The sequence below is a fragment of the Sipha flava genome, unplaced genomic scaffold (assembly GCF_003268045.1).
Source record: "Sipha flava isolate LNK unplaced genomic scaffold, YSA_version1 309_pilon_pilon, whole genome shotgun sequence".
Classification (NCBI taxonomy): domain Eukaryota; kingdom Metazoa; phylum Arthropoda; class Insecta; order Hemiptera; family Aphididae; genus Sipha; species Sipha flava.
The window spans coordinates 38,860-59,522 of record NW_020272988.1 but is presented as its reverse complement, the minus strand read 5'-3'; the positions used below and the strand labels follow the sequence as shown (position 1 = coordinate 59,522).

The window sequence follows — 20,663 nt, the reverse complement described above, 5'->3', positions numbered from 1 at the left end:
AAAATATTTAGAATTTTATTTGGTATAAAAATGTGGTTTTAAAAAAAAAACACATTTTATAAAGTGTAGCTTTTATAAAGCATAGCGTATATATTGCATATTTAGATATTTCCTTTGCATATTTGCATCATATTTGACAATTTTTAAATGCATATAAATCCGGGCTCTAATTATCAGGTATATACAAAGTAAAATTGTGACTATTTACTTATATATTAATTTACAAGTGTTAACCATTTAATAATTTATTTTATTATTCTTTATATTTTTATAATTGTAATGTAAGTAATAGTACTATTGATTATTACATTATGTATATTTAATCAAAAAGAATATTATTTGTCATACAATTGAAATAAGTCATGTAAACTGTGTTTTATTTAATTCTTCAAAAAGTTTTGACTTTAATTTCTAAATATATGTTATATGTTCTAAAAATATGTTGTTAAAAATCCTTAAAAATTAAAAACTGATTTAAGGACCAAATTAATATCAAAAATATTACTATATTCTACAACCATGTTAGTTTATATTATTGAATAGTCAATATAAAAAAAATTTAATATTTGATTAAATTATTATTATTAAGTTTATAAATATAAAATATTATCTTGTTTATAAATATAAAATATTATCTTGGATTGATTAATACAATGTTGTATACATATTTGATTCATTATAGTTTAGTTTATTTTTTACATTATTGATAATGGATAAGAGTATTACCATAAAAGCTTCTTTTACAGCATTAGAAACTTGTTCAACTGTCGTGCAGAAATGTCCCTTGCGACCAAATAGAGTCAGTATATTCTCATAATGAATATTTACAGAAAAGCAATTGGGAGGAATACTGAAAGAAAATCAAAATGATATCAGTAACATAATAGTTGAATTATATTTACATATAATTCAATAACATACATTTCAGCCAAATTATCAGAATCTTGTACTAATTTCCATGTTTCCTCATCCACACCTCCATATATGCCATTGTTATTAACAACAATGATTACTATTGGTAATTTATACCTGTAAAAAATTAAAAATACTTTTTATTTTATTCATACCAACAATAATTTTTTTAAATTAATTAAGAATTAAAATATAATATTCACTTCTATATTATTTTTTGATATCACAAATTACATATTAAATAATATAATATTATAGAGTGTATAGCAAAAATCAGTTCCTGCTATCTTGTTTTCGATGTGCATCCACAAATATGAATTTTAAGCTGCACTGATAACAATGGCAGCAGGTCTTATTGTTGGTACGATTAGTAGGCCTTGTGCTGTGATCGTTATACATGTGGGTAGTGTGTGTCAATGTTCATTTACTCGCGATACACATACAAACTTACAATGGTAAATTCATTTTTTGCAATTTTTTTTGTTTTGTAAATCGGAGAACTGACTTCTGCTATATCTATTTATTATATTGAATATATCAATATACATAATATTATATAATAAGTTTTAAAATATAAAAATAGTGATCTAATAAAATTATTATATCAATCCATAAAATCCTTTATTATAATCAGGGTTCGGGAGTTAAAGCATTTACTTATTTTTAGGGAATGACTTAAAATGTAGCAGAGTGCTATAGAAGTGTATGTCAAGTTATAACACGTACAATTATGAAATTTGAGTGCTTTTTTTTTTTGCTTTTTTCAGCAATTTTTCTGATTATTTTCACTTATGTGACCAGTTTTCTTTTACGTTTTAATAGTTTTGTCCAACCAAATTGTTTTTGATAAAATTAAAATTAAAATTAATTATAATCTACATTGTCACGTAGTTCGTCGTCATCCAAGGCATTGATGTAGGGTTAACAAAGATATTCCAACGCTGAAAATAAAACTGAGTGTCAAACGTCAGAATAATCAAGAACAAAGAGAACAGTTTACATTTTATTTTTCAGAAAAATCCCTTAGAAAATCCATAAAATCCTTAAAGTCTTGAAAGTGAAGATTTATTTTTATTTTGTTTGATTTTTTAGTTAGAATTTTATAGTTTTTTTTTTTTTTTTTTTTTTTAATAAATATTTTTACTTAATTTTTTAAAACTTCTAAAATATTAAAATTTTGTGATTTCAAGAATCTCTATCTATAATCCAATAATTATATTACATGTACTAATAAAATATTAATTATAAAGCAATAATCCAAAAATATTATATTATAAAATAAAAATATATTTAGTTTACTAAACAGATGATTTTAAAAATAAATGTAAAGTTATTATTTATTATTATTTTAATTGTATGAAAAATGTCAATTTTATACTCCAAGTATCTTTAAAATGTTAATAGACAGAATAAAGTTTCATTACAAAAACTAAAAATATTTATAGGACAGACCTGACCATTGTTTCTACTTCCATTCCAGAAAATCCAAATGCTGAATCGCCTTCAATGCATAAGACTCGTTTTCCAGGTTCATATTTCTGACACCATATGGCTGCAGCAATTGCAAATCCTAATCCAACTCCCATAGTACCAAAGGTTCCTAAACATCACAAATTAATAATATTTAGAGACCACCCTTAAATATTAATTAAATATTATGTAATAGTAATTAAGTATTACCAGCATCAAGTCTATGTCTAGGTAAATTATTTAATAATACAGCTCTACCTATGTCCATAGTATTAGCTCCTTCGCTCACAATAATACAATCTGCAAAAAATAAAATTTACTAGTACATGTTTGAAAATGTGTAATCCAATATGGTAAATTTTAGAAATGTTGTAATTATTATGGTTTTTAAAATAAAATGTTTAATGCCTTTATAATGGAGTAGATGCATCATATGAAAAAAAATTAAAATAAAAACTTTACTTAAAAATTAAAATAATTTAAATATAAAATATATTTCATTATTGAGGAATTAATTAGTCATATTTTAAAGCCACAACAATATTTTAAATATATTAAAGGTCAGTTAGTTGAATAAACATAATAGGAAACAAAATAACATTGTTTTATTGTGAAAATATTAATTTTCATATAACATAGATAATCATAATATATTGATTTATTGTATTCATGCAAAAGTATAAAGAAACTTTATGGTAAAATATAGAAGAGTTCAGTAGTTCTAACATTTAATATTTAAAAGTACTAATATACAAAATTTTAATTCAAGTTTAATTTCTAATTCCAGATGTATTATAATGAATAATGTATTAAAAAATTATGAGTTAAGGATTTGCAATTATTAAAACAAAATAAAATATTTATAAAATACTTAATTTAAATATAAAAGAATGTTATTTTTCAAATTAAAACATGATAAGTAATAATTCCATAAATGTTATATTATTTTAATATATTAATTAATTTTACTTTTAACTCAAAAAAACCATAGAAAAAAAATGATAAAAATTACAAACTAATAATATAAATAAGTTAATTATTTTACTTAGACAGTGATGTGCAAAGTATTCATCAATTAAATAATCATTGATTCAAATAAGCACTATTAAATAGTTCCAAGTGTAGAAATTTAATAAATAATAATAATAATGGTTTTATAAAATATTAAATTTCAATAAATAAAGACGTTATATTTAAGATAAAATTAAAGAAATAGTCATAAATAAGTATCATAAATAAAAACTCTTCTTTTCCCTGCTATAAAACCCATATTTTATACATAATTGGGTTTAAAATTTAATACAACAAGAATTATTGCATCAAAAAAATATATGATTTGTGTAATTTAATATTTATTTAAAAAATTAATTGTTATCAATAAAACTAACCTTTTGGAATGCTATCATAAATATGGTGAAAAACTGTATAGTAGTTCAAAGGAACAGATGTATCTTTCATCATTGACTGAAATGAATTAAAAAAATATTATTAAACTTAGCTAGACAGAATAAATTTGTATAAATAAAAACTATTTCTTGAACATCATATTTCTGAAAATATGACTTACTTCTACATATTTTTTATTTTTTAAACACTTTTCTTTGAGTTGATTCAACCAATCTTTTCTCGTACATTGCCATTTTTTTTCTACCAAATAAACATTTAATGCATCCACTGCAGCATGCATATCCGCTTGAATAGCAACGCTAGCTTGTTGACTATTATGTAATTCTTCAGGACTAATGTCAATCTGTATGAACTTCACATTAGAATTAAACCTAGGTGGTTTACCAAAATGTAGAATCCAATTTAACCGTGCACCGAGTAAAAATACAACATCAGCATTTTGCAAGGCATATGTACGTGCAGATGCTACACACAGAGGATGGTCATCAGGTACTACACCTTTACCCATTGGTGTAGCTAGAAATGGTAATTCAAATTGACTGATAAAATTTCTAACAACATATTCTGCATGACCATAGGCGGCACCTAAACATCATAATAAATTTGGTAATACATATTCAATAAAAATGCGCATTTTGATTTCTTACCTTTGCCTATAATAACTAAAGGACTTTTGGCATTCATTAAGTCTTCGGAAGCCAATTTAATATTTTTAATATCAGGGAAAATCATTGGAGGTAATGGGACTGATGGTTTGTTAACCACTTTGTCCTCAGGGACTTGAGCAGATAATAGATTAGCAGGAAAGTCTAAATACGATGCACCTAAAATCGTAGTGAAATATAAATATTGTAATTCTTATAGAAAAAGAGTTGTATCACCTGGTCTGCCGTAAGTAGCATAACGTATTGCTTTTTCAACATGAACTGGTATAAGAACAGCACTTGGAGGTCTTGCGCTGTACTTACAATATGGCCGGCTCAGTTCAACTTGATTGCATTCTTGAAAACCACCAATCCCTTCATGATCTTCTGCACAAGAACCAGCAATCACCAATAAAGGCCTTAAAAATGCAACAATTAGAAAAAGGTTTGTGAAAATTATGTTGTGTTAACACTGTGCAACACGGACCAACAGTTTATTTGAGCGTTTGCCATCCCGGCGGTAACGTGAAGTAACCCTGGGCCTGACACGACTAGACATACTCCAGGCGTACGAGTGAGATAACCAATTGCTTGAGCGGCGTACACGGCTGCTTGTTCATTGCGCATGCCGATATACTTTAGACCTACTCGTTGTAAGGCCATGCTGAATTCGACAACTGGTATGCCAACGATGCCAAAAACGAATTCAACTCCCTAATTGAAAACGAGACGAAGTCGTCACCATAATATTATCTTTATTATTACTATAGTTATCAAGGAGAAGACCAAGGTACCTAGTTGACCTATTTACTAACCTGGCATTTCAACGATTGGGCGAGAATGTTATTGCCGTCGATGTTCTCCGGTTCATTGGACATATTGGGGACAGGAATTCTTGTCTAACAACAAACAGGTACGAGAGCAGAGGGAAAAAAATGAAAAACGCTGATCACCGGTTGCCCGAGAAAATCGCATCAGTAATGACGGAAACGTTATGCTCGATACTGTTTAATAAAAACAGGAAATGAAAAATAATTATCGTTATTTGGCAGCAACAATAATTACTATTATCTATTGTAATTGTTGTTATTATTATTCGACGATCAGAGATAAACAATAGTGATAACAACAAAAACACAGTAAAAACCAGTAACCAACTGATAAAGTGATAAACGAAAGTGCCGGGTTATAGCATAAATATGAAATGGTTGTACTGTAAAATGCGTCTGCATTATTTTCTTCACTTTTTAGAAAAAACGGCACCTCTAAATTACTCTATGGATTACACTTTGAATAATTTCGTACATGCAAGTGTTAATCGTGAAGAATTTAAAATACATCAGGTCAGGGGCTCAACTAGGGGGTGGAAGACGAGGATTCATCCTCGGGCGTACAATTTTAGAGGTAATTTTTGTAATTATTAGCAAATAATTTGATATTTTTAACTTTGTTAAATACTGATGATATTAGGTATAAACTCAATAAGTATGATTGTATATTAATTATAAGAAAAAAATTCTTGAGAATAGTATTTGATTATTGGTCTAAGATAGGGCGTAAATTTAACGTTTTCCCTGGGCGTAAAAATTCCTAGTTGCACTTCTTCATCAAGTATATACACGTTTACGCGACAGATTATTTCGGTTCGTCGTTTCTTACCGTTGATGAACGATAATCTCAGTGCTTGAAATGGAAAATTTATGAAGCGGAACTCATAAGATTATTATGCGGATAATCCTAATATTAAATTTTAATTATATTAATTGGTGTTTCCTTAAAAATAAAATGTAATCAATTAAATACATAACGAATAAATAATATAAACATTTTAACTATACAGTTAAAATGTAATGATTTTTAATAATTTTCATAATGCTACGTAGGTATTTTTTGTCATTTTTTCATATTTGCGATTTGCAGTATTATCAGTTGAATGTCTACCTCTGGCTTACCATGTGTGCGTACATATTTTCAGGATAAAATTCAGTGAACGGAGGGCCTACACAATTAACGAATGAAAATGCAAAAACTGTATTAATATTTAATGAGGATCAGAGGGGTTTTTACTCGTATGCATAGGCATAGTAGCTAAGGGTTTAAAAAAAAAATATATTTAAGTCGGCCGGAATTTTTCCTTGTCTTCCTTCCAATTTGTATATTTAAAAACACCGAACAATATAATATTGTCTTCGTTCAATTGAAAGTGGCAACACAAGTAGTATATTTTATCATCCCCAAAGTGAATATTTTCGACTTCAACGTTGTGTACGACTTCAATGTTGTTCACGTATCTGTGTTCTCATGCTGATATTTTTCATATTGATTGTATAAATGTGAGGAATTAGTTATTATCATTCAATTTTTTGAATTATTTATCAAACCTGTGTATAGTTGACTTACATTAATCTGTGGGAAAAATGAGAAAATTTTTATAAATATTAAATTCAATCACTTGTAAAGTGTCTGTTAGTTTATGTACAAGTTCCCTTATAATCGAATTAAATACTCTTATTTTTATTATAATAGTTTTATCGGCTTCTATAAAAGTGTTACAATACCTTTGCAAACATTTCGTTAAGGTTCCTAGTTAAAGTCCATCTAAAGCGTCTGCCATTGCATCATAAGTACTAATAAAATTCAACGCTGGAGATCATTATTGTATGTTGTTATATGTGTTTCATTCTTTTGAATCCATTGTCATACCCGTTGAATTAGATTTAAAACGTTTATAAAGAGTCAAATGATTTATGACAGCATTTATAGTTCGTTTACTAGACACAACCCAATGTAACTAATAAAATTCTTCCAATTTTTATAATTTATTTTCTAAAGAACTTGCTACTTGTCTAACTTATTTTGATTTTTTGTCGATTGGTGATATAAATAATATAATTTGTCCATAAATATTTAATAATGATTTATTCCAGTAATTTCATTTACATTATTATTAATAGCAAGCCTTTCGGACTTCTACAAAAATAAAAATTTTGTATTTTATTATATTTTTTCGAAAGAAAATTTGATAATATTAGTATTTTTGGATTGCGATACTGTCAGAAACGTCAAACCAAATGGCAATTTTTTTTTTTTAATATTTTTCTCAAACCGGAACTTTTAAACTATAGTAAGTTTCAGTCCATTTCAAGCACTCATAGTTTATGTATTAAAATGAATATAGCATTTGAATTCGGAAACTGATGTTGATGTTATAGAGTTCAAAAAAATACGTATACATTTTGAAAAATAACTACTTTTCAATTCTTATCCCACAGACGTGGAAATATTTTATTAAACGATTCATGGTTCTTCTGTTCGTTTTCTGAAATCGGTATGCATTTTCTGGGGCAAAACAGTTTCACAACATTGGGTATGAAATTATGAAGGGTAATTTCATTGATCCGGTAACTACAAATAATTCTTCTATAACTTTAGGGTTTCTTCGAATTAAATCTATCTACCTATCAAGTGTTTTACTCGGTTGATCAACAACATTGATTAGCTGGCAATATATTATGCTAAACGGTGTCTGTTACTGGATGAGTATTTAAAAAGTGGACCTGCTATTGTACGTATTGTAGCGTGTTCAACGGTGCCGCATTAATGTTCAGTACTAAGTGTTAAGACTGGGACAAGTTCAATAAATGTAGTTGAAAAGAGTATTTTTACGGTATTGTCGGTATTCTATTTAATATTTAGAAAAATCAACGGAGTTAAAACTATGACGATGACCGATATTAGCCGATCTTGCGTACTAAACGGCTGGGTACGTCTTGGATTTAGTGTCGATCCGGATTCCTTGTATATGTTAATGGATGGCCTTCTGTAGCTGATTCCATGAAGGTGTTAGATGGACGTTCATGCATTTGTCGTTATTAATTGATTTGTAGCTAAATACGAATCGTTAGCTGTCAATGACCACACATTAGTAGAAAATATACGTTCGCTCGTGTACATTGTAGTTCTCTAAGAAACAATATATACGAGTAATTTATTGATTTTTTAACTACGTGAAACATTACAAATACGTTTTTCATTATTATTTATATAAGCAACACATGGCATATTACACGTAATTAGATTTTTACGTGTTACATTATCGTTTTGTATTGGTAATACGTGGCGTATTACATTATTAACCAAAGGAAAAGTAGCGTATGTTTTCATACAACCCATTATTTAGCTATTATGAAAAATGACAACAAAATATATTATTGTGTTCTAATGGCATTAGGTGGATGATATACGTGGTACACTTTTTTTTTTATAGTTTTGTCCCGACAGAGTATATATGTGTCCGACTAAGAATACGGATGCGCAAATAGTAATAAAATATGTTCCTAATAATTCATTCTTTTTCTCTTTTTCTCTTTTTTTTAAAAAAAAAAAAAAAAGTAAACAGTACGTATTTATGACTTTAAAATGTTGAAATATTTTCTGCTAATTAAAGTATCACCAATAATTAAATAACGCTGCCGCTGCAGACTAAATAGGTCACGCATCTGCCTCGAAAGCCTACTCCACATGGGTATACCTATAAGTAACTATGTACAAGGAATATATTTTAAGACTGATAAATATTTAAAATTTGTTGTATTAATAAAATATCGTATTATAAAATATTTCAAAATAAAAAAATGACTGTATAAAATATTATAAGCTATTGAGATATATTTCATCAAAAGTATTCAAAAGGTAATTTTAACATTTTCGAAAATCGAAAAAAGTGAAATATTTTGCCGTAACGAATGATAGTTAAAATACGGACTTAAAAAATGTATTCAATCGTAACATATATACTTGTACAAACTTGTACGAATTGTATCCTTGTACGGTTAAATTGATAATACTTAATATGCTTCCAGGTCTTATTAATAAACAAAGTGATTCATATCAAATCAATCAAATGGCTCTTGAAATCCTTATTTATCGAAGTGTGAATTCGCATACTAATTTCCACTATCTTTCGAGGATCATCGACAGCCGTTGCTGCTATAGGAGGCGTGCCGAGAAAAATCTCTTGAGCAATTCTCTGGTCTTCTCCGTTCTTCGCGTAACATGACCCAACCGACATCGGTGTTGCGTGGGACTGTTAGGCATGCGATTCCATTTGCCGATCGAAAGGTGTCGCAACCCAGTCATCTCGGTGTCGGGATCTGCACAGCGTACAAAACGATTGGCGAATGCTGTGCGATAGCGTGTGAACGTAGGCGCGGGAGAAAGAGTAACGTATTCACAAATTCTACAGTAGACTACGATTCAAGTTTTTCAATACTCCGAACGGGGCACTGTTGATCCGTGATTTGAATCAATTGGTCAGGAATCGTGGCACCCGACGGATCGAGTGACTATGCATGTTTTTGACGGCTAATGCCAAGATTTAAAATACGTTTATCCGATATACCTGCTCTTGGTGATTGGATTTCCGATGACTTTAACTCCCTGATGACGTTATCGCGTCCGTACCGGCTCTGGTTTCGACCGGAACCTCTTCCCGTGAGATCGGCCGCGGGGTGTCTACTGATACAACCATCGCGGATTCGCCCTGTACAGTTGAAAGACGAACGTTAATTGAGGCCGTGAATGTGGTGCTCTTTGAAATCGGGCGGAAGATAAGTACTACAGGCGTCGTCGATTGCATGCGCTTGACGTGGCGCAATTTGCATAGCCGGTGGTAGTAGGTCACGAAATTCACGCATTTCGCTGTTGGGCTCAACAACGACCTCTTCCCGCATTTGGAATATCTGCGTGTCTATTTGTAAAATGGTTTGTTCACGAAAACGTGGTCGAACGTTTGATGTGCCATATCGTCGCTATTGGTCGGTTGGTGAAACAAAATATTGCGAAAACCGTAAAAAAAAATTGACTCTTATAACCATGTCGAAAGGTTATACTCTTGTTAACTGAATTAAATTAAATTTATTTATTCATTTTTATTTATTCAATTTATGAAAATCATTTTAAAATTATTATTAAATATTGGCTGTTCAATAATTTTACTTAGCCTCTAGATTCGTTCTGTAAGCAATTTATATCGGCCGAAAACTATATATATATATATATTATATAATATAATACAGTGCCGTATAGAGGTTTTCAATTTCGGAGGGAGCCGATTATGTATTTGATTTTTGGGTGGAAGGGAAGGAGGAAGCATACTATTACGAAAAACATTACTATAATACTATAAGACTTCTCGACAGTCTTCACACTATCAGAAAAATAAGAAACGTAATTTATTTAATGATTTATTAATTTTTAAAAGTATAAAAACTACATTGTAATAAACAAATTTTTTATTAGAGTCACTCAAAATTCATCACATATTTTCTTAAAAGAATAAACATATTTTATAAGTATAGAATTTTAAATTATCGCATAAGCAAGATTCTCAGTGTCACGACAAATTTTCGGAAACCTCCAGCATTAAGACATATTCATGTTAAAAATGACAATCTTTAGCAATGGTTTTTTTCATTTAAGAGGGGACTCAGGCCCCCTCAGCCCCCCCCCCCCCCGATAAATACGCCCCTGATATAATATGCAACATATATTCTTGACATAAATTTATCGATAATAGTTCTTAGGATCATTGCACTCCATCGTCGTCCACCGATTTGGATCGAAGTCGTACTATTGTTAAATTAGTAGCCTTTGATTTATCGTAGATGGATTTCTTATTCATGTTCAGACATCCCTTGAAATGCTGTAAATGTAGCCCTACAGTATAAAAAATGTTTTTAAATTTCAACTAACGTCGCCATTTAAATTTACACATAAAATACAAGTTCATTAATTTTTCATGTAATAGTAGGTAAATGTACATAATATTGAAGTACATAATACTCACACTCATTTCTGTGTACATTTATTTTTTAAGTGTAACGTTAATATACAGGCGTTAACGAAAAAAATTAATTTTATGCACTCAATTTTTGTAAATTTATCATAACTACATAAATAAATAATGCTGCTTACATTCGCTTCTGTGTAAATTCTAACTTCTGAAATACAATTATACCTCAACTAATAAAACCTCTAAACAGCGGGCAAAATAACAGCATCCGAGTGTATACAAGTAGATAATTTTTTATAATTATGTCTAAAAGTAAGGAACCCGTATTTTAATTAATGTTGCTCGGATTAAATGTAATTTATTTTAAAATATTTGATTAGAATACTTAAATCATGTTTTCTAATTGGACAATTTCTAAATGTTCGTGTAAAAATGTATTATTAAAATAAAACGGGCTTCAATTGACTACAAAATACGTATCATATAATATAAGCAATCTGAGAAAAATTTACGAGATTCAAGAAAAATATATTCATAGGGACTAAAATACCACTGTATTAAATAAAACATTAAAGTTATGTTTATTTAATTATGTATACATTATAATTTATTAAATATACTTACACATTTTGTTGAGATAGGGCCCAAAATTATTGCAGGCCCTCCTGAAATACAAATGCGCGCATGCTTATGATAAATACGTATTCTTACGGTGAATAAATAATTTAATTTAAGCATGAATTGGAATTATATATAATTCTATTATTATATACAAGCATAAAATCAATAAAGAAAGGATGAATTATTTTTTCGTCAATAAGTTTACGTATTACATTATCACTAAAAAAAGGATTTATCCCAAAGAAAAATGTTATAAGAAGTTATAGAAACTTTGCTATTCAGTGTAGCTCGGTCAAACGGATTGATAACTTAAAGCACATATCGATAACAGTGTTAGTGTTAATACCACGTTTAATTGTTTATAATTAAGAGTTGTGGTTGTGTGTTGACACCGATCTATACAACGAAAAATACATTTTTGGTAGTTTTGTGAAAAGTTATTAGAATAAGATTTTTATCAAAACTAGATGATAGAAAAAATAATTAAAGTAGTTTTTAAAATTACCAGAAGAGTAGCATTAGTTTTGTCAGAAAAAAAAAAATAAAAATGCGAAAATAATTGTTGCGAATCAAAACAAAACATTTATACTTACAAATAAAAAGTAGAATATTTTTATATATTTAAATTAAATATCTTTTAACTAATATGAACTCGAATATATAAATGCAATTTTTCTTGGACGAATAGAGGTTTCAATTACCAAAAGCTTTTTTATTGTTTATTATTTAAATATTTTATTGTTCAACTATTGAGCTTTGTTTATATCTGTATAAGATTTAAAATGACTAGTAGAAAGCTTTCGAATATATGTATAACCAATATTAAATAACAATGAACTCGCCAATACATAAATGTGCATATACAGAATTGCAAACGAAATTTAACCAAAATATAAAAAAAACCAACAAAGCCCTTGAATTGCCTACGCAGTGCGCCGTCTAACTTAAAAAGCGTATTATATTTCAATTACTTAAATAATAAAATGTGTACAAAAAAATTATAAAAAATAATATTATCATTCAATAGTTTTTGAATAGTAGTAAACAACCAAGGAACGTTAAAAAATCCTTAATTTTATGTTGGATCGTCAATTATTTAAAAAAAAAAAAAAAATAACAATCAATTTTATAGAAACTATTATTAATTTTAATCAAATTTTTTATATGTAAAAATACTACAATTATAATATATTATAACTTATATTTTACTTATATTTCAACTAATATTCGAAATTTACGACCTTTAGGACTTTCGTGATACTACAGAGCTACATTCGTCGGTAATCAACTGCCTAGAGGTGAAACTAAATTAATATTTGGAACCGTGCGGTAGCTGAAGATTCGGCAGTTGAATTGCGAGGTTAGTGAAGTTATAGAGTTAAGTTTATCGGTAACCATCTAGTAAGTGCAACAGCTCGTTGATAATTTGAAGTCACATAGTAGCTGTTCTTTTGATTTGTAAAATGTGATCTTGTCTGGAAGTGTAAGGTTTTGGAGAGTGTAGGACTACAATTGATGGTGTACTAGGATGTGGAAGAGAGATATACTTTTGGGAAATGATAGAACTTTGAATAGAGGTAACCGACCGGTAAAGGATGGCTCATTTGTGGATGCATATGATGAGCTTTTGAAAGCCATGAAAAATCTGGTTATATTGGAAATGTGAGGTGATTCGTTGGAAATGGGTAAGAGCTATACACGATGTTAACATTTCGTCTCGTTTATCGGTTCGGTGCACATGTATGTAAGCTATGAATATATGCGTGTATCGTATGAACATTCAATGACTGTTTACAAAGCAAAGTGGCTCGTGGCGATGAACCATGGGTTCGCTTTAGGTGTATGTTACGGAACAAATATCAAAACGTAAACGTCCATCACATTTGAAATATGTTCATTACTTGAAAAAATTTACAACGCCAATATAAAACTTTGTCCAGAATTACAACATTTTTATTAATCATTTTTCGTTTTCTTGAGTAATGAGTTTTTTTTTTTAATGTTAAGGAGAGTAAATAAATATAATTAATTTCTAAATCTAAATTTTTGAGTTCTCATAAGGTTCCAATTATATCTACAACGTCAGCGGAAGGTTAATTTATAGGTTAATTTGTTCGAAAATTATTACAGAATATCTTTATTCAATCCATTTGTAAATCATTTTATAAACCAATTAATTCAGCGAATTTGATCTCACAGGTCTATAATTAAAATGTTAACTTTGTTTTACCATCATCCAATTATATACTTGACGATGAAAAAATTAAGTAGCTAGTTGAAATGTATCAAGACGATTTAGATTGCAGTATGTTGACAGCTGTTATTGAAATTAACATGTGGTAACCACTTGGAAAAAAATTTTCCAAAAAATGTTATTCTTGTTAGTTGAATATATATTTATTAAGTATCAATATTTAATAAAATTCCAAGAAACCGTTAATGATAACTTCAAATTATTTGATATTCGTTTCATATTAAGAAAATAATATCAGTAATGTGCTATTAAAACAATACTTTTGAAATTTTAGCGTTAATATTTTTCGACTCATACAGAAAAAATATTTTAAAATATGGATTATTTGTTCTTCCACCGTAACGTAAATTAGATTTTTGAGGGGGACATACAGTATCCCACCGTGTCGAAAAGATTTAACTCTGTTTTTCATCCCAAAATTAGTGCACTTCTCTTTTAAAAGTAATTGGCATTTTGTATTCCAAACATCTCTTCGTACGAAAGTACGAGATGATACTGTGAATCGAGTCTAGATTTTAGAAATGTAAAAGATTTTTTTATTTTTAATACATTGAGGTAAAAATGATTCTTTGGTGTAGTTGAATCAAAATTAGTAATGTTTGTGGTTAAATTACTGAAATCTGAATTTATTTTATTCTTACGATTTTATATAAAAAAAAATCAATATTATGTTTAGATTTATGATATAATTATTAAATATACATAAATAGGGAACGGATTCTAATGTCTTAAAAAATAAGAAAAATATCCTTAAAAAATACGACCTTGTGCTTTAAAAAAATGCACTGAAAAAATGTACTAAAAACATTAAAAATGTTATTAAATTCGATAAAAACAAAATTTTGAACAGTTTTGTATAGTAGCAGATTGTATTAAAACTATGACATAGTATCATGTTCTTAAATTGAATAGAATATTCATAAAAATTATCAGTTGGTTCACTAGGTAAATTATTTAAAATAATCTAAATTAAAGAAAATACAAATTATTAAATAATTAAAAAAATTATAATATAATCAATTTAATATTATCTAATATGGAAATCAATTTAGTTATAATTAATTTTATTCTGTTAATATTTGATAATAATTATGCTTATTGGTTTTATTCATATTCTTCTATTTCTAAAATTGGAATTAATTTTAACATTAATTGAACTCTAGTTCTAATAGTCATATTTAACGATTGAATTTGCACATTGCATATTGCTTTATAAAAAAAAAAAAATAGTAAGGTAGACTCATACAACTAAAAATAAGTGATAATTAATGTACCTATATTTTATATCACCAATAACAATAACAATTTAAATTTAAACAATAAAAAAAGGTCATGATGAAAATGTTATGCATGGATAATAGTTGTTCGTATAATTATCATTGATTATAATATTAATTATAATCATTATTCTAAGTTTTTCTGATCGCTTTTCAGTAGACAATTCATCACTCGGTAACCATACCTGATCATAGTCATATGCATGTACATTTTCCTTAGTACCAAATATAAATTAATATTAACTACACAGATCGAATGACAAATAAGAAGAGATTCTATTCTCTATTTCGTTGCATGATCAACATATATTAAATTTAAAATTGATGTTTTATTGTATTAGTTTTAATGAGCCGTGTTTCGTGGGTTTTCATTTACTTTAAACTTATATGATTTTAACTTTTTGTAAATATTTTCTTTTAATTTATTAAAGTATTTGTCGTTGAATGAATTCGACTTCCATGAAAAGCAAAACCAGACCCAAGGAGGGGTTTGAGAGGTCAGATGATCTGCAGTTTTTTTCTCATTATTATTTGGCCTCAATTTTTTTTTTTTAATTTGACATAACATCATCGAAATATTAAAAAAAAAAAAATACGCATTTTTCAACCATGAATTTAATAATTTGAAAATATTTTATGTATGCCTCACCCGAAACGGTGTTTCTTTGAAAATATATTTATAAGTGTATAGATAACTATTACAAAATATATACTGATCACACTAATATTGCTGTTTGATATAATACGTATCATGTATATGTTTATTTATAGATGAATTCTATAACTCATAATAAATTCAGCTATTTTTATATATCTAAAACCAGATGGGCGATTATTTTACTTCAATATTACGCAGATTGTCTGAAGTAGTAGTCTTTGATCTTTATGACAAGTGACCCACTTTTCTTACCATATATTTTTCAAGATCCGTGTTAGTTTTGCTAGTCAAGAAAAAGAAAAAAAATGAAAATTGCTTTATATATGTTATTGTAAAGGTGCTTTAACAACAGAATAAATAAAAATTTATATTTTTCTAGTTATCTAGTAATATTTAATTTTTATTATACGTAGTAATACAAAAAAAAATATTAAAAATAAAAATAAAAATAGTGCGATATTCGACCCTGTTTTCACACAAAATACTCTACTTTGGCACAATTTTACCCTATATAACTTATACAATGATAAAAGAGTTTTATCGTTGAATTCAGGATTTCCCTATACTATTATATAATTTGATGTTTATTCTTAAATATATTATATATATAATATAGTAATATATATAAAGTATATTCTACAAATACAAAATAACATAATCGAAAATTATATTATCCGATATTATATGACATACATAATATTATATTATATAATTATAATGGATACAAATATGAATTTTTTAAATTTTAAACTGAAGACTTTTCGCGATCTAATATTAAAGCTTATGTGACCCATGATTGGATAACATTCCATCAGTTGTAGACTACTGATCTAAAGTGTGAGTCATATATTTATATTTTCTATTATATGCAATAAGTTAAATTTAGTACATATTGCTATACTGACATATAAACAATATCATAGTCAAAATAAACATAGTAATGCACCATGTTAGATGGACGTTGGTGCATTTGTCGTTATTAATTGATTTGTATACTAAATACGAATCGTTAGCTGTCAATGACCACATTAATAGAAAATATACTTTCTCACGTGTAAAATGTGGTTATGTTTTAACTACGTGAAGTGTTACAAATTCGTTTTTTCATTATTATTTATATTAGCAATACATAACATATTAAAAGTCATTAGATTTTTACGTGCTACATTATTGTTTTGTGTTATTAATATGTGGCGTATTGCATTATTGATCAAAGGAATAGTAACGTATAAGTTTTCATACCACTCATTATTTAGTTATTACGAAAAACGATAAAAATATATATTATTGTGTTCTAATATCTTTAGGTAGGTATTCTACGTGGTGCACTTTTTTTTTATAGTTTTGTCCTGACGGAGTTCCTGTCCAACCAAGACTAAGGATGCGCAAATACCAATAAAATATGTTCCTAATAATCCATTATTTTTTCCTTAAAAAAAAAAAAATTGAGTATTTATGAATTTTAATTTTGAAAAATTGTTGGCTCATTAAAATATCACCAATCATTTAATTATGCCGGCGCATACTAGTTGGGTCCTATGATTCAGATTGTTCACTAATTAGGTCCGGTGTAAAATAGCCTACTGTACGAGTTGGGTCCCATAAAATCATTTACCTTCCCATTTTTACAGACTTAGTACTGTCTATAATAATATCTACAGTGACTACAGGTATGGTTAAAAATGTTTTTTTCTAATTTTTTAAATCGTTTTTAATCGTTCGTCGTCCATCTAATTTTTAATGATTAATAATATTAATAATAATTCATCGATTATTATTTCAATGGCAGAAAATACCTAATCTAAAATATTATTTTCATAATGTATTTTATTACGATAAGAAATAATTTTATTACCAGAAAGTACGTCCTTAATCCATATTCGTACTTAATATTATTAATACGTGGACTGTGGACCCAATTCAAACGCATCATTTGATACGCCCGGACCCAAATCAGACAAAACATTTTATTCACACGGACCCAATTCGTACAAAATGTAAAACTAGTATTATTTTCGGACCCAACTCAGATGCAGCCAATTATGCGGCCGCTGCAGACCGAGTAGGTCACGCCTCTGCCTTGAAGGCCTACACCACATGGGTATACCTATAGGTAACTACAAGGAAAACAATGTTAAAACTGGTAATTATTTTAAATTTGTTGTATTAATAAAATATCGTAATATAAAATATTTCAAAATAAGCAAATTATTGTCTGATCACTAAAAGTTATTGAGATATATTATATCAAAAGTATTCAAAATTAATTTTAATATTTTAAAAAATCGACAAAAAGTGAAATATTTTGCTATAAAGAATGATATAAAAAATACGGACCGTAAAAATGTATTCAATTGTAACATACATACTTGCACATACTTATACGATTTGTATCCTTACACGGTTCAAACGATAAAACTTACTATGCGCCATTTCTTATTAATAGGCAGAGAAATTCATATCAAATCAACCAAATGGCCGATGGAAGACTCTGGGTTCGTTTCATCTACTGTATGGACATACGTGATCGTCCGGCGTCCCTCCAAGTTCGGCCACGTGCTGACCGCACCGTTATCCTCATCCTGCTACTTCACCACAACCGTGTCTACCACGATCGCACCGTCCATGTCCACCGCGGTAGCACTGTCCATCTGCACCAAGGTCACTCCGTCCGTGTCCACCATGGTCACCTCGACCATGTTCATCGCGGTCGCTCCGTCCGTGTCCGCCACGGACGCGGCATTCAGCTTCACCGCGGTTGCATCGTTTGGCTCTGTCACGTCATCCGCAATGTCCGGAGCCGCACGTCCACCGCACGCGGTCCGATGTCGCTCGACCCGCTCGTCATCGGCCGCGTTCCACCGGCGTTTTCGCTATCCTCCTCGACGAGTTCTTCAAAGATTGTCGACAGTCAATCAGACAGTTGCTGTTATTCACGAATTCGATAGTAGACCAAAATTCGAGTTTTTCAAGACTCCGAACGGGGTACTGTTGATCCGCAATTCAAATCAATCGGTCAGAAGTTTCGCAACCCGACGGATCGAGAGACTATGTTTATTTTGTAACGGCTAATGCCGAGATTTAAATTAAGTTTATCCGTCACACGATAATATAATGCGATTAGAACTCCAAGCGAATACGATGTCTCCGCACTCCCTGATGACGTTATCGCGTCCGTATCGGTGCTGGTTTCGTCCGGAACTTCTTCCCGTGAGATCGGCCGCGGGGTGCTACTGATACAACCATCGCGGATTCGCCCTGTACAGTTGAAAAACGAACGTTAATTGAGGCCGTGAATGTGATGCTTCGCGTAATCGGGTGGAAGATAAGTACTACAGGCGTCGTCGATTGCATGCGCTTGACGTGGCGCAATTTGCATAGCCGGTGGTAGTAGGTCACGAAATTCACGCATTTCGCTGTTGGGCTCAACAACGACCTCTTCCCGCATTTGGAACATCTGCGTGTCTATTTGTAAAATGGTTTGTTCACGAAAACGTGGTCGAACGTTTGATGTGCCATATCGTCGCTATTGGTCGGTTGGTGAAACAAAATATTGCGAAAACCGTAAAAAAAAATTGACTCTTATAACCATGTCGAAAGGTTATACTCTTGTTAACTGAATTAAATTAAATGTATGTGTTTATTTTGACTTATTCAATTTATGAAAATTATTTTAAAACAATTATTAATTATAGGCTATTTAATAATTTTACTTAGCGTCTTATATTATATATTTATTTAAATAATCTATTATATACACTAAATTAAATTAAGTACATAATGCTATACTGGCATATACATACTAGCATATTCAAAATAAACATAATAATGTAACGTTCTTTATATGTATGAATAATTTTACGAGTTATGTTTTTTATAATTTATGTTTACCGAATTACGAATTGTGATCAATTCCGTATTCGTCGACTATCGAATCTGAGTGTCTTTAGTTCATAACGTCTTGTACTTTTATATTTCGCTTCTTTTTGATTAAATGATACAACTTCAAATAAAATAAATTGGAATATGAAGCAAGAAGACTTGCTGTAGGGGTATTTTAAAAGAAAAAAAAAGTGGTTAAAGGGAATCAGAGTATTCTGTCTTTCCTTAAACCTAATAACCAATTTGGTACCTTGTTAACAAAAACTATATTTGTCATGAAATTCGTTTGAAGAAGATAACACACCCACTTTGTCTACTCTCTTGGTATGTATTTAAAATAAATAAATAGGGTTGCTCAAGTAATTTTTTTTACAAAAAAAATCAGTTTTAAATTAATTTTTATAAAATTACATCATAAAATAAGTTTTTAACTTTTTTTATTTAAATTATTTTTTTTAAACAGCCAAATCATTCATTTTTAAAAAATGTAATAAACATTTTTGTAATAACCTTCTTATTTTATCTTTTAATTTTCTCTATTGAAAACTCGAAGAAAATTATTGTGATACCTATTATTTCAACTTGAAGTATTTACTTATTGCTATAAATATTTTATAATTTTTTAGATTTGAATAAAATCTCGTATTACTATGTCATAAATTATGTTAGAATTAACCAACAAAATCTTTTTCACATTCGTTTTTCCCCAACTATTTGAGGTCGATCAAACTTGTCCTATAGAATT

The 20,663-nt window shown here is 28.9% G+C and overlaps 2 protein-coding genes across 3 annotated transcripts in view; one reads left to right on the top strand and one right to left on the bottom strand.

The window, feature by feature from the left end:
• The window catches only part of LOC112686462 (2-hydroxyacyl-CoA lyase 1), a 7,366-nt gene extending 1,853 nt beyond the window's left edge, over window positions 1-5,513 (bottom strand). The window contains exons 1-10 of one of the 2 annotated variants that reach the window (XM_025558736.1): window positions 5,249-5,513; window positions 4,921-5,147; window positions 4,671-4,852; window positions 4,437-4,613; window positions 3,950-4,374; window positions 3,771-3,846; window positions 2,593-2,682; window positions 2,365-2,512; window positions 922-1,029; window positions 727-850 (exon numbers count right to left, since the gene is read on the bottom strand). In XM_025558736.1, the coding sequence (XP_025414521.1) occupies window positions 727-850; window positions 922-1,029; window positions 2,365-2,512; window positions 2,593-2,682; window positions 3,771-3,846; window positions 3,950-4,374; window positions 4,437-4,613; window positions 4,671-4,852; window positions 4,921-5,147; window positions 5,249-5,311 (1,620 nt within the window). In that variant the 5' untranslated portion in view covers window positions 5,312-5,513. Of the gene's footprint in view, window positions 1-726; window positions 851-921; window positions 1,030-1,630; window positions 1,854-2,364; window positions 2,513-2,592; window positions 2,683-3,770; window positions 3,847-3,949; window positions 4,375-4,436; window positions 4,614-4,670; window positions 4,853-4,920; window positions 5,148-5,248 lie in introns of those variants that run through there. The other variant, XM_025558737.1, reaches the window with a different exon arrangement.
• LOC112686465 overlaps window positions 1-19,108 on the top strand; it is a 22,058-nt gene extending 2,950 nt beyond the window's left edge. Inside the window, exon 2 of the mRNA XM_025558745.1 lies at window positions 18,483-19,108. Coding sequence (XP_025414530.1) covers window positions 18,483-19,108 — 626 coding nt within the window. The remainder of the gene's footprint in view (window positions 1-18,482) is intronic.
• The last annotated feature ends 1,555 nt before the right edge of the window (window positions 19,109-20,663 follow it).